At 38.0% G+C, this 18500-nt stretch overlaps 1 protein-coding gene across 7 annotated transcripts in view; it reads left to right on the top strand.

Annotated features, from left to right (window-relative positions):
• Positions 1–18500, top strand: part of LOC143026398 (galactosylgalactosylxylosylprotein 3-beta-glucuronosyltransferase S-like) — a 53104-nt gene that overhangs the window by 17493 nt on the left and 17111 nt on the right. For 3 of the 7 annotated variants that reach the window (XM_076186703.1, XM_076186699.1, XM_076186702.1), the window contains exons 2-5: positions 7897–7953; positions 9496–9618; positions 15360–15455; positions 17669–17852. In XM_076186703.1, coding sequence (XP_076042818.1) covers positions 7897–7953; positions 9496–9618; positions 15360–15455; positions 17669–17852 — 460 coding nt within the window. Of the gene's footprint in view, positions 1–4795; positions 4901–7896; positions 7954–8742; positions 8905–9495; positions 9619–15359; positions 15456–17668; positions 17853–18500 lie in introns of those variants that run through there. The other 4 variants (XM_076186701.1, XM_076186704.1, XM_076186705.1 and 1 more) reach the window with 3 other exon arrangements.

Below are 18500 nucleotides of genomic sequence, written 5' to 3'. Positions count from 1 at the left end.
TTCCAACTTAATCTATATTGTTTTCCAATTATATTTAGATTTGAACTTATTATATGTATTTACCTAGTTGTACCTAGTTATATTATACGGGAAGGGAGCTATGCTTGTGGTGACCTGTCTTTGTATCTTTCAGCGTCAAGTTTTTCCTTAAAATCTTGAATAGTGTTTGCACACCCTGTTTCTTATCTATATTATTCCAGGTATCCATTACTCTGTGTGGAAAGATATAGATATATATATATATAGACGCTCCTCAACTTACGTTTTAGTTACGTTCCGAACGGCCAAACGTAAGTTGAAAATGAACGTAAGTTGTTACTGTACTATACATCCGTAAATTCTATTACCGTATCTTATAAAACACCCCTAAATCATTAATTATACACATAACATTGTAAAATAATAACAATTTCAAATAAATTAAATTCAAGCAACATAAATTGAGATGGTGGAGGAGGAGGGGGAGGAGGAGGAGGCAAGGCATGTTCAGTCTGTCGTTTGTGCCATGTAAATAATGGACGTAGCATCATGCGTAAATATCGTTTGAACTACGGAGAGCGTGCTAAACTAAAAAATTCACAAAATTATTATTATTATTATTTTTTTTTTTTTTTTTAGTCGGTTCAAACGTAAAATCGAAAAAACGTAAAACGAATGAACGTAAGTAGAGGAGCGTCTGTATGTATATATATATATATATATATATATATATATGTATATAAATATGTATGTATATATATATGTATATATATATTTTTTTTTTTTTCAGATCTCATCTATAGTTATCCTTTTTGAGTTTCTTTTTGTGTCTTGTTTTTCCATTGTCCCATTTTAGTAAATTATTCCTATCTAGGATCTCCATTCCTTTCATGATTTTATAGATAGTCAGCAGATCTCTTTCTCTTCTTTGTTCCTGAGTTGCTAATTCCAATTTGGACAATCTTTGTTTGTATGTTAATTTGGAAAGAGTTAGTGCCAATTTTGTCATTGCTCTTTGTATTCTAATTTCTTTATATTCTTTTTAGTACTGGGTGTCCATAGTGTTGCTGTGTACTCCAGTTTTGGTCTTATTAGTGTAACTAAATTTTTTTTTAATCATTTCCTCATCCAAGTAGTCAAATGCCACTTTCATTGACCTTAATAGGTTGATATATTTGTCCGGTGTCCTGTCCTTGCTGATTATTACTCCAAGGTCTTTTTCTGAGTTCTCTTTTTTGACTTCTTAACCAATTTTATAATTTCTTGATATTGTGTTTTTACTTTTTCCAAACTCCATTATACTACATTTCTTGATGTTGAAGTTCGCTTCCCACTTTTGAGTCAATTTCCAGATTTTGTCCAGGTCTAACTAATGATTCACAATCCTCCTCTGATCGTTCTTTAGTATTTTTGCATCATATGTGAAGAAATTCATATAACACTCTATTCCTTCATCCGTGTCATTTATATATATGGCAGACATGATTGGAGCCAGTACTGAACCTTGCGGGACACCACTTATCATTTCTTCCCAATTTGAGTATTTATCTCTAATTACTACCCTCATTTTTCTCCCAGTCAGGAAGTCTTCCATCCATTCCAATAATTTTCCTCTGATGCCACCTATTGATTCTATTTTTCTTATTAGTTTCTTGTGTGGTACCTTATCAAATGCATTTTGTAGGTCTGGATAGGCACAGTCTGCCCATTCCCTCTCTTGTATTATTTCTATTAGTCTCAAATAGAAGCAGATCAGGTTTGTTGCACATGATCTTCCTTGTCTAAATCCAAGTTTGTTTGGATTCAGTATAGTTTTTTCTTCCAGATGTTTAACCCATTTACTTTTTATCTCCTTTTCACATATTTTTGCTGCTGTGCTTGTTAGGGAGACTGGTCTGTAGTTGGTTGGATTTTCCTTGTTTCCTCCTTTATATATTGGTACAATAATTGCATTTTTCCAGTCCTATGGTACCTTTCCTTCTTTGAGTGAGTATTTGATTATATTTTATCTGTTAACTCCTCTATGCATTCTTTCCATATCCAATTTGCAATTCCATCCAGACCATGTGATTTTCTGACTTTAAGATTTTTTATAGGGTCGCTGATTTCCTTCTGTGTTAGTTATTTCCTTCATTGGGGGAATTTCTGTCTATTCCCTCAGGTGAGTTCTCAATTGTGAATACAGATTTGAAATTATTGCTCATACTTTCTGCCATTTCTAGTTCTTCTGTATATTCATAATTTCCTTGACACATCTTTTCTTTTTCCTGCTTATTCTTTAGTTTACCATTTACATACCTGTAAAATGGTTTAGGTTGTTCCTTGCATTTTTCTATTATTTCTTTTTCATAGTTTCTCTTTCCATCTCTGTGTATTTTTACATAATTGCTCTTTTTTTCAAGCTTTGTCTCTTTTATCCTAAGCTTCACTACATTTTTTGTTGTACCAGCTTTTTATGTATACTGTCTTGCTTTTGTTGTGGTACATATTTGTTCACCCCCACATTATAAATTTCATTTAGTATATTCCATTTCTCTTCCATCCTTGTTTCTTCATTTAGGAATTTTTTCCTAGTTTGTGTTACGGAAGAATTTTTTAAGTTTCTCAAAATTCGTTTTGTTGTACATTAGTCTTCCTATTCTATGTTCCTCATTTCTTCTTAGGTCCATTTGCTCTTTTAGTTCCAATTCTATTGGTACATGGTCACTCTTTCCTATTGGAGTTTTGTAATAAATTTTGTCCACTATTTCAGGTTCTGTCGTAAGTACTGTATTAAATCCAGTCTTGATGGTTCCTTTGTTTCTGTATCTGGTATTTTCCTTTATCCACTGAGTCATTGTGTATTCAATGGTCATGTTGAGTAGTATGTAGCCATAGAGGTCTTCTCCACCCTTTTCTGTCATTTCTTCCCAAGATATTTCCTTTGAATTAAAATCACCCATAATTACTATATTTCCTCTTTCAGTATATTAATTCATATTTTGTATCTTCCAACAGTTTGGAATGATAGCTTTCTGTCCAGGACTGTGTTTTATGGGGCACATACACTACTACAAATTTTATACATTTCATGTAATTACTTTCAACTTGTATCATGATTGATTCTACATTGTTTTTTCCATCTGTTATCTTTGTCACATTTAAGTCTTTCCTAGTAAAAAATAATACTCCCCCACCCTGTTTTTCCTTGCTATTCTTCATCCAACAGTTATATAGACCTTGTCCCACAGTATTTGGTGGTAGAGTACTTTTTAATTTAGTTTCTACTATTCCCATTATGTCTGGTTTTTCTAATGTCAGATAGTCATTTAATTCATTCAGTCCTGAAATCATTCCATCCATTTTGGTATAGGTTAACTTTAATTTTTTTCTTTTCCATCTTTTTCTGTCTGCTTTGTTTCCTTTTTCCTGATATACCATTTTCTCAGCCTCAGGTCCACCATTTGCTTCAATTCTGTTTTCTTTCTTCATTGCTCATTTCTTTTTTTATCCATACATTTTTGTGATGTTTACTATTTGCTAGTTTTGTTGTTCTTGATAGTACTTACTCTACAGTCATTTGTGACCTAAGTTTTACTTTTAGTGGACTATATTGTTTTTCTTTTGAGTATCTACTTATTCTATATGTCTTCAATTTCTTTATACTTTGTCCTTCCTCTTGAATCTCTTTCAGAATTTCTTTAGTGATCTCTTTTTCCTCTTTGATATCTAGGAACAGCATGCTTCTCTTTAATACCATAGATTACAATATATCTTTTTTTATCCACTGTGTCCCTTACCAAATTACCTTTCTCTTTAACCCATTCAACTCCGATGACAAGATGTCTTGTCATTTGGTCAAATAAAACAAAAAATCATAAAACACCAAAATGTTTGATCAAACACCAGAAAAATATGACGTCAGTCCTCGCTTCGCTCGCAGCGAAGCGAGGACTGACGTCATATTTTTCTGGTGTTTGATCAAACATTTTGGTGTTTTATGATTTTTTGTTTTATTTGACCAAATGACAAGACATCTTGTCATCGGAGTTGAATGGGTTAATCACTTGGATTACAGTTTCCTTAGCATTCTCCTTGACCTGTATATGGCACAATTTATGGGTAATACAATGGTGTGTATGTATGTGCATATTTACCTAATTGTAGTATGGAGGATAGGATCAAAACTCATGGGGTCCTGTCTCCTACTCTCCAATTTACCATAGCTATCTTCAAACTCAGATATGGTACAACTTGGTCTATACTGTATTCTTAATTTCTAATTGTCATATCTAGATTTTAATTCATTTATTGTTTCATATTGGGCTGTATCACCTTCTAAAGTATTCCAAGTATTTATAAATCTATATGTAATTATAATCTTTCATAGTTTGTTTTCATGACCTCTTATAGCCCTCCTATCTCAAATCAAGTGGTCTCTTCTGTCAATGTAGTGTATCCCCTTTAATGACCTAAATATTGTAATTATATCACCTCTTTCTATATGATCTTTCAAAGTTGGCAGACCCAGTACTTTTAGTCTTCCCTTGTATGGTTTATCTGTCAGACTGAAAACTAGTTTGGTTTCTGCCCTTTGTACTTTTTTGATCTTGTGTGTGTATTTATCTAGTTGTAATGTATAGGGTTGGAGCTATGCTCATAGAGTCCCATCTCTTCCTCTATTTATCAAACCTTGTCTTGAATTCTTTTATAGTATTTGCTTGGGTTGTATTTTCATCAAACTTTTGCCACAAGTCTGCACTTTGTGGAAAGCTATACTTCCTTACATTTTATAAACAAGTTTATTTAGTGTTGGCTTGGGTGTTATTACTTGTAGTGAAGGTCGAGGGGATTGCAGTTCGAACCCTCCCACCAGCAAAGTCATTAAATTCCATGCCACAAAGCCCTCTGTAAGGGGCATCATCCTAGCCTCCCAATAGAGGTGAGTTTGTGATGTTAAACCACATCATTATCATTTATTGTTACCATAACCTCGTTGGTTTTTCTTCTCATACCAGTAATGCTTTTCTGTTCACTCTCCAAACCTGTTTTCAGTTTAAATGGATTTTGTGTTTGGAGATCACTTGAGAAGGGTTAAATAGTGCAGATGAGAGTATTGCTTCTTTGGGGACTTCATTGTACAAATATTAGGTCCCAAATAGGTGGTTGTTTTGAGATACTCTGCTCTTTCCTTGAGCCAAGAAGTTTTTAAGCAATTTCTTGTTGTGGATGTCTGTTTCAGCTATCTTTTGTGATAGAATATGTCTGGGGATTTTGTCAAATGCCTTATTGATGTCCATTGCCACCATAACTCTTTTTTCAGGTGGTGCAATATTGTTGAATCCCTTTAATACTTGTTGAGTGATGTTTGTGTTACTTGTGTTCATGGACTCCTTAATCCCTGTTGCTTGGATTTTTATTTTATTTAATTGTTTATCTATTTACTTATTTTTTCGTCTTTCTCTTTTTCTTTCTGAGTGCAGACTTTTCACCCGTTTAGGGATGGTGTATAGTAGGAAGATTGATCCATAGGAAAATGGATTTTCTAATGGTTTGTTTGGTTTGAAGGTATGGATTATATGTACTCTTTTCCTTATTGTTGGAATTTTGTTGTACTTCCAGGAATGGTTGGAGGTATTTATCAAGGTCTTGATTGTTTTTGTGCCAAGGGGTTTTGATGTATGTTTGAAATCTTGTTTTGGCTTTCCACACAGGAGTTTTTTTATTCATCTTTGTTTAAAAAGGAGGGGCAACATGTGTGTCTGGTTTTTGTGGGCCTTTGTCCTTTTTGTAGTTACTGGTAGTTCATGAAAGCCTGCTGCTTTGCTACAAGCAAGAACCACATTAGCATAACTGTGTTCAGGCACCCTCCAGTACTGAAACAGTACCAGTACAGAATAGGCTTGGCCACAGAAACAACTTGCCCTTGATTCAGTCACCACACTGAAAACCAAACACCTCGTTCTACATTGCCTTGCTCTAGCCTTATCCAGGCAACACATTATCTGTTCCATGAGTGAGTTGTGGGTCAATCCAGTGGTTGTTGTCCTTCCCATCTTAGCACCTTGTCAGTAAAGTCATCTGTTGACTGTCACACTGCTCAAGTTGCAGGCAATGCAGCAAAATGCATAACTTCCTCTGCAGTGTCCATTATTTGGCATTGGATTACCCCCTACCACTTCATCATGTAGAGGCCCCCCTGCTTTCACTTCATCCTTCCCTATTTCTCCTCCATTTTCCTCACTCATCACTCTTATTTTCTTAGTGCTTCCCACAGCAACTACCTTTCCCTCCCTATCCTCCTTCACATTCAGCAACTCCCTAAAATATTATGCCCATCTTCCCCTTACTGCCTTCTCTTCCATTATCATCTCTCCATCTGCACCTTTTACCTTTTCTTCTCTACTTGATTCACCTCCTCTTCCTCTCTTGATTTCCTTCCAAAAGATATTTTTATTACAGGTAAACGTCGACTTACGATGGCATTAGGTTTCGATAGAGCCATCGTAAGACGATCTCATCGTAAGTCGATCCCCACTCTGTTCCGTGGTCACTGTACCTAGCCTACCTGTATATTAACCACCAGAGATACTGAATATAGCCTATTAAACATGTACAGTAGTTTATTTAATTATTTTTATCCTTTTTACCATATTCAAACACTATAATATGTATTTTCAGTACGGACTCTTAAATCTCGCGGGCAGCAGCCAATGCCAGCCGTACGACGTGACGTAATAATACTCGCATCATAAAATATAGTCACCGCTTATATCGATCGTTCTCTCTTTCACCCGCGAATTTTGAAAACCACAGAGAATGGGATTTAGGGCACATTTGAGAAAATGTAAAAACACAGGGGCGACTACAATAAATATAATCAAGACGCCGATATGGCAGCGTCGCGAATCCACTTGCTCCTCATGACGCCTACGTGTGCGGCACCGTATGGAAGGGGTTAAATTATCATATCGTCGTCGTCGTCGTCGTCATCGTAAAGTCGAACAATCGTAAGTCGCGGCCATCGTAAGTCGACGTTTACCTGTACTTTCAAAATTTTCTGTCATACTCTCACCCCATTTCACATCTGCTCTCCTCTTTGCTTCCTTTATTTTATGCTTAACTTCCCTTCTCTTCACTTTGTACCTCGACCTAATTTGTAGCCAATCTATGAAAGCCTGTTTCTTCTCTTCTACACCCTTCTTTGCTTCCTCATCTCACCACTCACTACCCTTCCTTCTATTTCCTCCCGCCCTCCTTGTTCCACACACCATCTTTGCAAACCTTATGACTCCCTCCTTGAACCATCCCCATTCCTCCTCCACTCCTAGCTCTACTCTATCCTTCACTCCGTCCCACTCCTCTCTCAGCTTCTTATACTCGTTCTCCTTTTCTTCCTCATTTAAGCAGTTCACTCTAAGTACCTCCCTACCTTCTGCCCTTTTCCTCTTTCTCCACCTATTCTCCATTCTCAATTTACCTTCTACTAGAACACACTAGAACAACTATAGTAACAATAATAATATTACTAGCATTAATAACAATAAAAACACCATTTAAGTTGATAAACTGACATAATTCGCGAATTTATAGTTTGGGAGTCTATAGAAAATCTTAAACTTTACCAGGGGGTCGATGAGCTGAAAAGTTTGGGAACCCCTGGCTTAGACATTCCTCTTGCATCCAGTGCCCCCTTCACTCTATCAATGTGCTTCATTATTGCTTCACCACAAGTTCCCATCATTTAAATGTGCTTAAGTTGAATGAATTGTTTATGTAATTGTAAGACATTTTGTATTTCATGTAGTGGTCTGTTACAATTTTCTTTAAGTTACAATAAATGTATTTTAATGTTTGCTGATTACATGGGATTTTTTTTAATCATTATGTAAGTAAAGTAACAATTGTTAATTAAGTTTTATTTTTTTTTCCTTTCAGTTGAACCTGAAATTAACCATGGGTTTCCCACTAAATGAAAGAGAATTGAAAAAAACGGTTAATATCTACATCTTATTTTCCTACACAGAATTGATTGGTGCTAAGACAGCTTCATGAAGGATTTAATATGATTTACATATTTCATCTTTTGAGAATTTTTACAAGCTATGCCAGTGTTACCACATGACAGTCTGTAGATTATTCAGCATTGACCACCATTCATGAAGCTATCTCATGTTATATACACATGCACTCCTGTGGGTTTTACTGCACTGTGCTTTAGATCACTTTTCCCCCCAAACACCTACTGTATTTGTTATCTCACTTCCAGGTTTTCTGTCTGTTTTTCTTAAATCTTGTTTTCATTTTTATATTAGCACAGGAAAACTTGAAAGAGATGGTAGTTGTAGTTATTTAACACTTTTTTTTTTCCAGCATTTTAAAAGCTGTTGAGACAACACGTGTGGGCAGGCTTAGGCAGGGGCTAGGTTTAGGTTGGGGGTAAAGTAACTGCACCACACAGGAGTGCCCCTAGCCACATACTCCAGAAATATGAAATCCAATGTTCAGTTTGTGTACATTTAGCTCCAGGTATCCCTTTTTTGGTCAGTATAAAGCACATTAGTAATTAGTGGATCATGCCCAAGAACTAGTGTTGCTACCCAAGAAACTGTTTACCATGGAGTGACCTATTTCTATAATGTTATTTCTTATAACAGGAGAAGACCTATTTCTATAATATTATTCCTTATAACAGAAGTTAAGAGAGGTATGGGAGGTAGTGAGGGAGAGAGCTGATGTAGGAGTATAGGAGGAGGAAGTTACAAAGTGAAAAGGTGGTTTGTGGGATGAGGAGGATGGGAGGGAATAGAAAGAAGGGTAATGGATGGTGGAATAAAGAGGTGAAAGTAATAGTGGTAGAGAAAAAGCAAGTATATATGGATTGTTTGCAAAGTCGGAGTTGGGAAACACACGAGGGATACAAGAAGAGGAGATACAAAACCTAAGGTGAGGAAAGGAAAGAGGAGAGTAGATATAAAATGAGGTAGGAATATGAAAGAAAATTATTATTATTTTACCATTCCTGTTTTTTTTTTTTTTTTCTCTCCATTATCCCTGTCAACACTACACCAACCCTTTTTCTAAAGATTAATTTTAGTGGTTATCTTGCGTGGACAAATGTGCCTATCAATTAGATTGTAGTGAGACCATTGGCATGAATTATGTACAATACCTTTGTATATACTCTCATGGTTCTATTCAGTGGGATTGATACTGATAATGTTCCTTTTTATTGCTTATGTTGAACATTGATTATGGAATGTTATTGAAGAATTGACATTGGGAATACCTATTAAATATTTGTTTGGGTTCTCATTTTATGCACCTATCTTTAACCATAATGTGCTGGTGGCATACTCAAAAGCATGCAGGTCTTGCATTTACTTAGATGTGGGTTTGAATCCTGCACTTCTCTCAGATTCCCAGCAGTGACTGTTACCTGCCTCAACAATCCAAGCATATAGGACAAAGGTGACAGCTTTTGTCACAGCTATGCACCACCTGGCACAAGCACCTCACCTTCTTCTTTAATCATAGGTTGGCGACCACAGCAGGTTAGATGTGTTGCTGTGGGACAAGATTCAAGTAATGAGTCACCGTCAGCGTATCATCATGGCAATTATCATTGGAGGTTCTCTTATTTACTTCACAATCACACAGGTCAGTCTTCCAGTGTATTTCATTTTTAGAACTATCCATTTGGGTGTATAAAATGGAGTGAGGTTTGTCAATTTGGCTTTGGTACCATAGTTAATGATGTACCATATATGCTTGTGTATAGTTCGAGTTGTGAAGACAAAATTTGTTGCAAAAAAAAAAAAAATGGGGGTTAACCTTTGTATGGGTAATAGTTTCTTTAGATTGAAAATTACGCATTATGGGAATGGCTAGGAGTAATATTTAATTTTAGATGAAAAATATTTCCCAGTTACTGCCAGTAAACAATTTAAACTTAATATGTACTGATTACAGATATATCCATTATTGAAACAAAAACAGTAACACAATCATCATTACAGTATTTGCAGATTTTGATGTAAAAAATACCTAAATTGTGGAAATAAGAAAATTCCATAATGCCTCTCTGTCAGCCCAGTCTTCAACCTTCTCCAGGTTAATAAAAGCTGAAAAGATCCTTATTCTTTGCTGAAAACTTCATTCATATCTGTCTCAATACAAAAACTTGATCAACATATTCTCTCCCTTTCTTAAGGGGACCCCCCCACCCCCAGATTTAAGAAAAAAAAAATTGTTTTATTGCATAAATACATAATAGGGATCTTGCTCTAGATGCTGGTAAAGTGTTTTTATTGTACCGCCATTTTTAAAGGGCCTACCCTCCCTCCCCCCGGCAGCCACATGCTGCGCACGACCATTGTTTACATACGTTTTGACCATATTTTACTCTATTTTTTTGCGTTTGATGCACTCATAAAGTTTTCTCTTACGTCCGGCATGCACGTGAGTATGTGGTGTGAGGAAGTTCAGCCTGCACGACTGGCAGTGGCCTGAGCCTTACAAAGTAAAGGACATGTACACGTTAGCTTGCCGCATTCACTAATTTGCCGTGTGAAATTCGCATCTATTTTTCAGTGAAGAGATATTTGAAGATATTAGCCATGCCTAAGCTATCCAAACAAAAGGCACACTTGCAGAAGATAAGAACGTCTACATTAGCAACACAAGGGGAGAAAGAAAGAACCCCAGCATCAACTTTATCACCACCTCCGCCACCACCACTAGTATCCCTCCAGCAGCTCTCTCCCTGCCATCTACATCCACATCCTCAGCACCTGATCCTCTGTCCTCTACACCTATATCAGACACGTTGTCTCTACACAAACAACTGTTTGCTAACAAGTGGCCACAAGGATGCCTCCTTGTGGCAACACCTTGGGTTTAGAGTCTCAAACCTCACAGTGATGTCCCTGATGCAGCAAGAGCCTGTTCCAACACCAGAAAGGAAACCCAAGAAAAGAAAGAGAGCTGAATCCCAGCAATCAGACTACCTTGCTGGGTCATTCTAGACCAAGAAGTCAAACTTTGCGACAAAGAGTGAGGTGGCGGCTTATGAGACCCTCAATTTGAGTGAATAATATCCTACACTGTAGGAGGGTACAAAGTGCCCAAGTTACTTGAAAGATGCAAAATCATCATGAAAATACAATGGAACCTGTTTTCAATGGGTCTTAGGAGGTCCAATGTAAAATTTAGTCATACATACATACATATACCAAGGCTTTTTCCCCCTTACAAGGGTGTAGCCAAAAACAAAAAGGCACAAAATCAATCCCACCCATTCCACCCCTGAATACACTCCACACCCCTCCCACCCCTGAATACACTCCACACCCCTCCACCCTCCCTCTTATCTTAGCACCTCCTGAATGACGGGTCATCCCTGCACCTTGTCCACTGCCCTGGGTCAGAAGCAGTGTCGCAAGACACAGCACATCCACAGCAAGGCCGCTTCATTAAATCGGCGACCCCCCCTCTCCGTCCCCCCATTGCATAAAATGAGAGGACGGGGAGAAATCCCTTCGGGCTGCGTCAAATTTTGCTCACACATACTACCTCACCCCCCATCCACCCGCTCATTCCACCTCATGCTATCACAACATCATCCATATACAACCATTCTCCATTTACCCCTGTCTTCTGTCCTCTCCCGTCCTTCCTCAACAGACATTCCCCTCTTCCCCAAAGCCCCCTTCACCCCATCCATCCACCTCATCCTAGGACGTCCCCTCATGTTCACTCCCTCCACATCTGCCTTCCACACTTCTTTTAGTCTTTCTTCACTCATTCTTTCCATGTGTCCAAACCATCCTAATATTCTTTCATCAACCCTATCCCTAGCTCCTTTTCCACCCCTGTTCTCCTCCTCAAAGGAGAACTTAGTCAAACTAAGGAAAAAAAACTTAGTCAAACTAAGTCAAACTTAGTCAAACTAAGTCAAACTTAGTCAAACTAAGTCAAACTAAGTCAAACTTAGTCAAACTAAGGAAAAAAAAACTTTAACACTCGTTTCTGAAAAATGTAAGTTTTTTATACACAAAGTCTATCTCCTCCCTCAATTTTCAACCGATTTTTGCATATGAGGTCTCTATTAATAGCTAGATAAGTGACAAAAAATGAAATAGAGTTTTTTTGCATATGATAAATAGAATTTTTTTAATAACGTGTCAAAGTCAAAATTTTGCGCTTTTTTTCGATAATTTTTTTATATTTTTTTCCTCGGCGTTAAACAAAGATATTAAAAAAAAACTTTCTATTTTATTTTTTCATATATGTAGAAGATTCTTTTGCTGTGAAATGGAAGACATCGAATAAAAATTGTAAGAGGAGATAGGATTTGAAAGAAGCCCAAAAATATGGTGTTTTTTACGTTTTTTATTAAAAAATAAAAAACTACTTGTCAGATCTGAATAAAACTCAAGCTGTGAAGGTTTCCTCAGACCTAGATATCACACAGAAAAAATCAGCAAGATCCTTCAGAAAAAAAGATTTTGGGCGGGGGGTCCCCTTAAACCCATTCTGCACTTTCTGTTCCCCTCCTAATCCTCTTGGCCTTTCATATTTCTCATTGACTACACTTAGTAAATAGTAAACTGGAACACTTCCTTCCCTTGAACACCCATTAAACAATCTTGCCAGCCATTCTAGAGGGTGTGGGAGAACCAGTTGAGCAGTTTGAAGTTATAAATAAATAATGGGGGTATACTCGTATAGAAAAGAAATGTTATTATACTCAGGGTTAGCATTACATAACATTTATAATTCTAAAATTTTGAAAATTATGTCCTCAAGTTGGTGGCCATTGGCAGCAACACACCGATGGAGTCGATCTCTGAAGTCTTGTACAGCCCTGAGGGGTATGGCATCAACTTCTTCAATAATCTGCTCACTTAGCTGTGGTTGGGTGTGAGGGCAATGTTTAAACACCTTTTCTTTCAGATATCCCCAAAGAAAGAAATCACAAATGCTCAAATCAGGAGGCCTTGCAGGCCACCAATAAATCACCCCTCAGAGAGACCAGATGTCCGGGAAACATTCTTCTCAAACCATTGAGTGACTTTTAGGCTGTGTGAGCTGTAGTCCCATCCTGTTGGAACCACAAGTCCCCCAATTCCTCATATTCAACAATCTATTCCATTCTGAGCTGCAGAAAATTTTGCAACATTGAGACATAACATTTGGATTCACAGTCATGGTCATTCCTTCCCCCTCAAAGAAGTATGGGCCTATCACACCAAATTGTGATGTGGCACACCACACCATTAATTTAGGGTAATGTAGTGGTGTTTATTGGATAATTTGGGGGTTATTTTCAGTCCAGTAGCAGAAATTTTGCTTATTCACAGTCCCACGGAGGTGAAAATGTGCCTCATTGCTACTGAAGAAAGCTGTCTCAGGAGCAATCTGTCCAAGCAATTTCTCACACAGATTTTGGCAGTTGGCGTAGTGTGCTTGGTTCAGTTCTTGAGCCGAGCCATCATTATTTTGTAGGGATGGAAATTCAAATCTACATGCAAAATCCTCCTTATACTGCAGTCGGAGATTCCCAAAGCAACAGCATGCCTTCGAGCAGAACATCTTGGCAACTGCATGATTGCTGCTCTCACCATCTATATATTTTCTGGTATTCTGATGGACTTGCATTGGCCATGTGTATCTCTTCTTATTATACTACCAGTTGCCTCCAACTGCCTAACCCAGAACCGAATTATGTTCGCCTGAGGAATGTCCTCATTGCAGGGAATGTTGAATTGTTGACGAAAAGCTTTTTGCGTCACAATCACGGATTGATTGCTCTCAAAATATACATGCATGGCAAAGCCGCAATGTGTTCCCATCCATACCATGTTGGCTAATGAAATGGGGATGTCTATAGAGCAGAATGAAACCACATGCACTTCCCTTGCCCCTCATCCCGCTCAGCATTGACTCCTCATAACTGCTTATTTGGTTCTGCCACACCCTGTAATTTAATACTCCCTTTGTTTGACACTTATAACAATCATTTAGTCAAGTCATATATCTGTATAAAAATAAATTATTCCCTGGCCAAAAAAATAAGGGTCAATCTATACACAGAATACATATGGTATATAGATATTAGTTCTATAGTTTCCCTTTTCTTAGTTTTGAAGTCTTCTGGATATTAAAAAATTCCCTCAGTTCAGGAATCAGTCTAGGGTTTTATATAATTGTCTTGCAATAGAACATATAAGCTTGGACTAAATCAGTATATGTCATCTGGTCCAGTCAGTTAATCAATAAAATTTTGTCCGTATTTTGTTGGCCAGTTCTCAGCTGAGTGAAATTGTTTGATGCAAGCAAAACTAAATTATCATAATTGACAGGATTGAAGGACTATATGTCTGTTGTGGAAATGGGTAACCCTAATAAAGTCTTTATTAAATTAAGATTGTGTAGAATGAAATTACATACATACATACATACATATACCAAGGCTTTTTCCCCCTTCCAAGGGAGGTAGCCAAAAAGGGAAAGGCATAAAAACACTCCCACCCATTTCATCCCTAAAAACACTCCACACCCCTCCCACCCTTCCTCTCATCTGAGCACCTCCTGGATGACGGGTCATCCCTGCACCCTGCCCACCGCCCTGGGTCAGAAGCAGTGTCGCAGGACACAGCACATCCACAGCAAGGCCGCTTCATTTAATCGGCGACCCCCCCCTCTCCGTCCCCCCTTGCATATAAGGAGAGGACGGGGAGAAATCCCTTCGGGCTGCGTCAAAACTCACTCACACACACTACCCCACCCCTCCGCCCATTTCTCCCCATGCAGTCACAACATCATCCATATACAACCATTCTCCACTCACCTCTGTCTTCCGTCCTCTCCCTTCCTTCCTCAACAGACATTCCCCTCTTCCCCAAAGCCCCCTTCACCCCATCCATCCACCTCATCCTAGGACGTCCCCTCATGTTCACTCCCTCCACATCTGCCTTCCATACCTCTTTTACTAAGAAATAATAAAGACAAGATGCAAGTACAGTGTATGATTGTTGTTTATGTCTAGAAGTTTATTATAGGTGACTAATCTCAACATTACTTGTTCATGGCAGTGGTTGGAACCTGGAACATTGAAATGTAGTTTGAATATTGACGGGATTGAAGGACTATATGTCTATCATGGAAATGGGTAACTCTAATAAAGTCTTTATTAAATCAAGATTGTGTAGAATGAAATTAAGAAATAATAAAAAAGACAAGATGCAAGTATAGTATTTGATTGTTGTTTGTCTACAAGTTTATTGTAGGTGATTAATCTCAACATTACTTTTTCATGGTAATGGTTGGAACCTAGAATATTGAAATGTAGTTTGAATATTGTTACTATGTGTCATTTCTTTTTCTTTTCTTTACAGGTTTTACTGGTTGTTGCCAAAGCCCCAAGTGAACCAACACAGCCAGAGTTTCGTAAAATTTGTACATTTTCTTTAGAAAGAGAAACAATCTATGGAGTGAGTGTATATAAAAGCAGTTTGCTTTGATATAGTAGAAGTTATACAATTCATTTGTAGAAAGTATTGACATGTAGGTGGGATAGACATTCTGTTTAGGGTAATATTAATGTATATGGGTTTTATTCGCTTTGTGTTTTACAAAGGAAGAGCATTCTGACAGGAAACCTTTTGATCCAAACCTAGGTTGGATGGAGAAAAAATATTATAATAATGATAAAAACATATACAGGCTTCCCCCATATGAGAGAGGTAGCCAAAGTCAAAAGGCATAATTCCACTCCTACCCATTTCCCCACCCATTCCACCCCCATTCACAACCCCTCCCTCCCTCACTCTCATCTTGGATCCTCCTATATGACAGATTATCCCTGCACCTCGCCCATCACCCTGGGTCAGCAGCAATGCAGCAAGACACAGCACATCCATAGCAAGGCTGCTTCATTTAATTAGTGATCCTCACTCTCCATCCCCTCAAGCAGTAACATTGAAGATGTGGAGAAATCCCTTCAGGCTGCATCAAAATATCATTCACACATAACCACTTCCTAACCCCCCATCCCCCACCCACTCCCTTCCATGTATCACAGTATCATCCATACACACACACACGTGTCGTCGGAGAAGAAGTTTAGCAAATGAGCTCTGACTTAGCGCTTTGATGCTTGGATCAAGGAAACTCTTTGTTGTTTTCGGATACTGTAATACATGGCTCTGTAGGAAGTTTATTCCATTCATAGTGTTTGTTGTCTGGATTCTAGGGAACCATGCTGTAGAGACATATTCAAGTTATAATCTTGAAGCTTGTATAGTGTGAATACTGTTTTTTTCTTCTGCACAAATTCTGTGTTTGCTACTGATCTTAGTATGATTAATTTCTTGTTAGTTTTCACCATTAGGTCCTTGGTCAATCAATCTGTTGCCTCTGGTCCGTCTTGCAGCCTTTAGATAACTAGCAGCAGCCTCTGGGTGGGGCCATAAGTCACCTAGAGAAAATATTGTGTTGTTGTTGTCTAGGGATTGTTAATGTGGGGCATTGTAGTATAAGGTGTTCTGTGTCCTATATATGGTGGTTGAATCTGGGGCAGTTTGAATCTGGCCAGGCCTATTCTTTGTTGGTACTATTCTGATGCTGATTGGTGTCCTGTGTGTAGGCATGCCAGTATAGTTCTTTTCAGGTGAGAGTTTTTTTTTATGTTTGGGGGTTGTTGTTGTATTGAATTTGGTGGTTTGTCTTGAAGGGCTTGTTTAGTGATCTGAGTATGTATGTATTTGTGTCAGGATGTTTTGTGTGGTGTGGATGGTATTTTGTTAGACTTTTGAGTAGTATGCTGCAGGTGTAATTTGTTTTGTTACATTCTGTTGGTGGTACTTATGAAATGTAGTGTGAAGGATCTTATATAACTTTTTCAAGATTGTTGGGATTTAGTTGCTTCCAGGAGAGGAGATATTAGGCAGTGCCTTTACTGCTATTGGGCCTACTTATTTTAAATGGTTGTTAGGTATCTTGTCTGGGCCTTCAGCATTAGAGTTTTTCAGTCTCTTTTTATTGCATTTTCTATATCTTTTTGGAGGAGGGTGGAATGATTTGTGTCAACAAGCAGATTTACGGATTAACAGTTAATTTTTATTAATTTCACAACAGAATTAATTAGTGGATTAGCTTTAACAGTTACTGATGAATGGATTAACAGTTTATAAAACTAATGTTTTTCATTAACTTACTGACCACATATACATATTTTAATATTTATCTTTGTATAATGTTTACAAAAATATCTGGTGAACTCGTATTTTGGAAGCACAAAATAATGGTTGGTCCTGCTGTGGATGTGCTGTATTGCTTTTAACCTGGGCAGCAGGCATGGTACTGGGGTGACCCTTCATCTACATGGAGCTGAAATAAAAGGGAAATGATTGATGGGTTGAGGTGGGTGCATGCCTTGGCTGGTTACCTCCCTTGTAAGGCCAAAGAAGCCTTTTAGTATATACCTAGGAGGTCTTTTAATCCAACACTTGTATAGATGTTTGGGCCCAGGACATGGAACACCAATTCCTGAAGTAGATTTATGTTCTGGGCCCAAATGTCCGCACAAGTGGCAGTTGGCAAGTGTTGGATTATGAGACTTCCTAGGTGTATATAGATAAGATAATGAACACCATTGTGTAGAAAATACCATTAATAACACTAATTTTCTTTTTTGGTTGAGCAGCCCGCTGAGGAGGAAAGCCTACCAATCATTTATGTTGTAACTCCAACATACAAAAGACCTGAAATGGTTGCAGAGTTAACCAGACTAGGCCAAAGTTTACTTCTAGTCCCACGTATACATTGGATAATTGCAGAAGACAACCGTGAATGCTCACCAGTTATATCAAACCTTTTGACCAGATTTGGTAAGTCATTGGTTAGAATAAGTGTATTCCTTAAGAGGATTGATATACATATCAAGGGGTTTTCCCCCTAATAAGGTAGGTAGCCAAAGTCAAAAGGCATAATTCCACTCACACCTATTTCATCCTCAGCCACTCCACTCCCATTCACCACCATTCCTTCCAACCATCTTTTCTTGGCTCCTCCTGGATGATAGCTCATCCCTGCATCTCACCCATTGCCCTGGGTCAAAAGCCATGCGGAAGCAATAACCTGTCTGGAGTATTGGCTGGATGTTATTGTGAGGTAAAAATCTGCTCAGTAGCATGTAGCTGATACCTTAGGGTCTAAATTGGGTACCCCTGTGGATCAGAGCCATACATCATTTTGTCTGTTAGAGGAAATCTCTACTCATATAGAAATTATGCTACTTTATCATACTGTGACTGTCCCTCTGGTATGCAGTCCCCCCACACTTAATACTGTAACACTTCTCTAAGTGTGTATTTCCATTTTCACTGGGCCCTGTGGTAGGGGAGAAAGAATACTGCCACCAAGTGTTCCCACTTGAGTCATAAAGGTGACTAAATAGGGCAAAGGATAGGACTAGGCATCCTGCTCTCTGTAGCCCCAAGGGGACATTCCTAACAAAAAGGCAAAGGATTGATAAA

The sequence above is a fragment of the Oratosquilla oratoria genome, chromosome 6 (genome assembly GCF_046742065.1).
Source record: "Oratosquilla oratoria isolate Oo_2021 chromosome 6, ASM4674206v1, whole genome shotgun sequence".
Taxonomy (NCBI): domain Eukaryota; kingdom Metazoa; phylum Arthropoda; class Malacostraca; order Stomatopoda; family Squillidae; genus Oratosquilla; species Oratosquilla oratoria.
This window is presented reverse-complemented; position numbering and strand designations above follow the sequence as displayed.